General features: G+C 42.1%; 1 protein-coding gene across 1 annotated transcript in view; it reads left to right on the top strand.

The window, feature by feature from the left end:
• The first annotated feature begins 2,471 nt into the window (after positions 1 to 2,471).
• LOC121931413 (sulfotransferase 6B1-like) overlaps positions 2,472 to 5,558 on the top strand; it is an 18,765-nt gene continuing 15,678 nt past the window's right edge. The window contains exons 1-2 of the mRNA XM_042469145.1: positions 2,472 to 2,619; positions 5,161 to 5,345. Of these exons, the coding sequence (XP_042325079.1) occupies positions 2,472 to 2,619; positions 5,161 to 5,345 (333 nt within the window). The remainder of the gene's footprint in view (positions 2,620 to 5,160; positions 5,346 to 5,558) is intronic.

The raw sequence follows: 5,558 nt of genomic DNA, 5'->3' as shown, positions 1-5,558 counted from the left end.
TATTATTATTATTATTATTATTATTATTATTATTATTATTATTATTATTAAAAATATATGTGTCCCTCTCTATATCAAAGTATCTCAGAGTAGTGTACAATAAAATCATTTTAGGACAATTTAAAACAATGGCTGGGATTCCTTATTAGTTCTGTATTAGAACTAAGTAACTTCTCTTGGTGGCATAATGGTTTGAGTGTTGGACTGTGACCCTGGAGAACAGGGTTCAAATCCCCGCTTGGCCATGCAAACCCACTGGATGACTTTGGCAAGTCACATCTTCTCAGCCTCAGAGGAAGGCAAAGGCAAATCTGCCCTGAAAAATGCTTGCCAAGAAAACCCTGCCTTAGCAATGCCATAAGTCTAAATGACTTGAAGGCACAGTACAACAACAGCACAACAACAACAACAACAACAGGATTCAGGCTACATTAAAAAAAATAGCAGACAATGCAATACAAGTCATTACAAGCCTATTTTTAAAAGGTTTTTAAAAGCCAGAAACATTTTTCTGGTGTGTGGGGCAGGTCTCACTCTTATGTCTGTTCTCAGTTTTCTTCTAAGGCAATACTTGTTCATGCCTTCAAGTCAACTCCAACTTTTGGTGATTCTATAATAGGATTTTCATAGCAAGAAATATTCTGAGGATGTTTGCCATTGCCTTCCTCCTAAGGTTGGGAGAATGTGTCCAGAGTCACCCATTGAGTTTCCATGGCTGCATGAGGTTTAGACTTTTGTCTCCTAAAGTCTTCATCCAACACTCAGTTACACTGGTATTGCTGGCCCAGTAATACCAGTACCTGGTATTTGTAGTTACTGATCCTATATGACAGTGGCAGTTGGAGGTTGTCATATCAGTGAGACATCCAATCTATCTTTTCCTCTAAACATTAAAAAAGCTATTCATGGGGCTAACCCTGTTGTACATATCTTGGACAACTCCTTTAAAGTTCATGTTAAAAGTTGGAGTGGATTTATTGCCCCACTGACATGGAAGCCAGCAGCCAACACTGCTGTATGATCAAAACTGTATGCTAGAATCTTTGTATGTTCATCCAAGGAACAGGATATTGGTGCCAAGTTCAAGAGAGCAGAAGAATTTGTCTTGAAAGAGGGACCAAGTTCAACCCATTGGAGATAAGGTCATCCAGTTCAAGTAAATGAATTAATATTAATCAGAGCCTGACTAATCTCCAATTGTAAATGGCATTAGGTTGTTCTCATTAGGTTGTGTAAGGTACGAATAGGAGAGCAAGAAGGAAATATATATGAACTCAAGAGCAAGTGATATGAGGCCTTTGAACTTAAAAGGAATTTTGCCCACAAATAATTGAGCAGTGGGAACAGAAAAGGAGGGGGAAGAATCTTGACCTTCCCAGTAGGCTCAGGCAAAAGCAAAGGGCTTTTTAAGTGATGTGTATTTTTAAGTGATGAAGCTTCATTAGAGTTACATTCCCCAAAATTATGTAACTGAGTACGCCAGTCACTGAAATACGCAGAGTTCTTCCCCAACTCATTTTCATCTCACAAATGTTGGAAGATGTGCCGGTGCCTAAGTGGTGTGTCTCAACAGCACAATGAAGCACATACACTGGCATCTTAAGAAACTATTTTTGTTTGTTATTGTGTGCCTTCAAGTCGTTTGCAACCTATGGCAACCGTAAGGTGAACCTATCACAGGTTCAGGGTTTTCCTGGCAACTTTCCTTAAAGGAGGCATGCCATTGTCATCCTCTGAAGTTGAAAATGTGTGACTTGCCCAAAGTCTCCCAGTGGGTTTAATGGCTCAGCGGGGATTTGAAACCTGGTCTCCAGACTCATAATCCAACACTCAAACGACTACACCAGGCTATACCCCTAGATGTGGGTGCATCTACACTGTAGCAACAATGCAGTTTGACACCACTATAACTGCCATGGCTCCACCCTACAGTATCCTGAAATTTGTAGTTTGGTGAGGCACCAACACTCTTTGGCTGAAACTCTGTAAAAGTACAAATCCCAGGATTCCATAGGATGGAGCTACAGCACTTAACATGGTATAAAACTGTGTTAAATATACACTGTGAATGCACCCTATAACATCTGTCACATTAAGAGCACAATTTGTCAATATCTCTCCCCCCCCCTTGCCCCTGGAATACATGCCTAATCTTGACCTGGGTATTTTCCGCTCTGGTTTCTCTTGCTTATTTATCTGCAAAAGCCAAGTCACAGTAAACAAGCATTAAAAAAAAAATACTGCTTATCTGGATAACCTTTATATTGCTTTACAGCATTTTTCAGTTATTGTAATAAAGATAAGCCCCAATATATCTTCTCAAGATGTTACAAGGTGCATACGTATGTCTTTTTCATTTCTGCTCTCTCCATTACCACTAGCAAGTGTCTGGCTTGCAAGTCACTTGCTAGCCCTCTCTCATTTGCAGTGGTCAGATCTGAAACACTGAAACCTCTAAGGCGATATTACAGATGTCACAGGATGATGATGATGATGATCTCATACATACTTTCAATGGGATCACTTTTACCACCAGATCATCTCCAGCGCTTTTAAAATCCTTGGCTACCTTTGATGCTAGAGAAGATGATGTCCTCTTGGTTTCCTACCCAAAGTCTGGTAAAGTCTTGCTTGAAACTTGTGTGGAGGGGACTCAAATGGCTATCTTGTTATACCAGATTTAGATGGCTGAAGTAGAAAATGTGCATGTGAGACAGACAGAGATAGACCCTGACATATTTTATTTTGATTTGGTTAATTTATATCCTTCCTTCTCCTAGTTGTGACCCTCCAGATGTTTTAGGACCACAGATCCCATCATACTTTACTTACTTGCTATGCTGCCTAGACCTGAAAGAGGTGCAGTCCAGCAACAGCACAGTTTACCCACCTTGTGGGAGTTTATAATCTTGAAACCTTGTTATTCTGTGCTTAGTATTCCAAGGAGAAAATGTTGCTTGAGAGGGAGAAAGGGGAAAGGAGAGCCCAGAGAGTTTAAGACTGCAAAATGCTGTTGTCTCCAGGAAAACTGGTGGAATTCCAACACAAATCTGGAGGGAGCTTTGAAATTCCTGCATCGTAATACCTTCCATGCCTATCTTCCCTTCAAAAGTTAAAAGTAGTGTTTATTCAAAGGTGGAGAAAGGGACAAACCGAATTACTGTGGCATGAAATAAGTTACTGTTCTCATCTGCAACATATGGGGACCTTACCATAGAGTTTTCTTGGCACATTTGCTTCTGAGGATGTTTGCCATTGTTCTCCTCTCAGGTTGAGAGAGTGTGACTTGCCCAGGGTCACCCAGGGGATTTCCATAACAGTGCAGGGATTCGAACTCTGGTCTCCTGAAGTCTTCTATTCCAGAGTTCAAACCACTGCACCACGTTGGCTGGATGAAAAATTTAGGGGCTATTTAGTCTTGAAAAAGGCAAGTGAGTAAGGATGAGAAGGGTAGGGGAACACATGACAGAGCTGTATAAAATTACGCCATGGTGTAGACAAAGTGCAAAGAGAGATAATACTAGAAAGGAGATATTGCTAGAACCCTTGGCCATCCAGTGAAACTGAAGTGTGGGAAATTCAAGACAAAGGAACAGAAGGAATTCTTCATATGGCACATAGTTAAATTGTGGGATTTGCTGCCACTTGGATAGCTTATGAATGAAATTGGACAAATGGATGGATGATAAGATTATCAGTGGTTACAAGTCACAATGTGATATACCTACTCTGGTATGAGGGACATTTATGAGTCTTAGTACCAGTTGCTGGGGAACATGGGTGAGAAGTGGCTATTGTGCTCATGTCCTGTCTGTGGGCTTCCCATAGCCATCTGCTGGGAGGAACAGGACTAGACTGATTTGTTCCCACAGTGGCCATTCTGGAAGGTGTAGTCCTTAAAAGTAAAATTTCAAAGTTCTGGTTGAACTGTTCCACTTCAAGCTGGAGGCAGAAGCTCATTTGAGCAAATGCTCAATATGTGCATGTGCATAAACATGTCTTGGAAACTGTATGACCCATGGTGGGGAAGGTTGTGATCGTTCCCTTTCCCTGAAAGATTAGCTATCTATGTGCAGGGAATGTTTTGTGTGGTAGAGCATACATCTATGACTGCATGGGCAGTCTGGGTCCCAGACAGCTTACCATTTTATTGATAACTGAGGTTTCTGTGGGGGCATTCAAATTGTCATGGCTCCAACCTTCAGAATCCTGGGATTTGTAGTTTTGTGAGGCACCAGCATGCTTTGGAGGAGAAAGCTAAAGATCTTGTAATTCTACAAATTTCAGGATTCCATAGGCTGGAGCTACAGCACTTAAAGTGGTGCCAAACTGCATTATTGCTACAATGTAGATGCACCCTGTCCCTTTTTCATTTACAGTGTGCCCGCGCCATACGTGGGCGCGCCATACGTGGCCTTGAGCATACGTGCTCAAGCCGCGGGGCACGCGCAGGGTGGAAGGGGCAGCGCGTCCCATTCAATTGAACAGGCGCGTGCGCCCGTTGCGCCATGTGCGCGCCCGCGCCGCCACGCCACCGCGCACGAGCCCCATTGTTTCCAATGGGGCTCGAGCATAGGCGGAATTCGCCTTACACGGAGAGATTTCCCCAGAAGATCCTAAAACTTGGGCAAGCTCATGTGTTGTGTTATATCTATCGTCAACAATGGGAATGTAATAATTTCAGAAAGAGGTTGTAGTAACAATCTTGACTTGAATCCCCCAGCTGTTAGTTAAAATGAACCAGACCAAAAGCCAATCTCCCTTCTCCCTTTTCTCAGAAACAAAGTATAAGAAGTACTTCTGGACTGGTTTAGTCAATTGTGCTACTGCTTTGGCTTGTCTGTGAAAAGTGACTGTGATTATGCACCTTCTCCATCACCACCATAAGTTGGTGTTTCAGAAAATGATGGCTGTGCTCAACAAAATGTGGGAAATTTTATCATTCTGTGTGTGTCTGCAACTCCTATAATCTTGTAGCCAACATGAAGACAAGCCCACAAAAGTTACAGGTCCTCGAATTACCTGGTGGGTAGTAGTTTCTTCCCATTCACAGTCAGGGGAGATGTTGTGTTTGACTCATCTTTGTACACAGCTTCAGCACCTCATGCAGCAATTCAGTACTCTGCTCATATCTCTCCTTTCTCCTTTCTTACCTTCCAGGCACTCACTGGCTTGCTGAAATCATAATGCACCTCTATGCATCTGAAGTGGCTTTAACTTCGCCAATTGAATTTGGAGATGTTTCCAAACTGGAGCAATTGAATTGCCTTTCATGCAAGCGGATCATTCCAACCCACTTGGATGGTGACATGTTGCCCTCAACCTTTTGGCTAAAACAATGCAAGGTAAGATGTACAGCTCCAATTTAATTTCTGCTTAAATACTTGAGAGCCAGTATACACCTCAATATTCTATGGGGCTGATGTAATTGAATATTGCACACACAATCACAATGTACAGTGGGCTCTTGGTATTCTCTCGGATTTGTTTCCAGGACCCTCTCCCATAAATACCAAAATTCATGGATGCTCAAGTCTCATTAAATAATGGCACATTAA

This window comes from Sceloporus undulatus, chromosome 5, assembly GCF_019175285.1.
Source record: "Sceloporus undulatus isolate JIND9_A2432 ecotype Alabama chromosome 5, SceUnd_v1.1, whole genome shotgun sequence".
Lineage (NCBI taxonomy): Eukaryota > Metazoa > Chordata > Lepidosauria > Squamata > Phrynosomatidae > Sceloporus > Sceloporus undulatus.
This window is presented reverse-complemented; position numbering and strand designations above follow the sequence as displayed.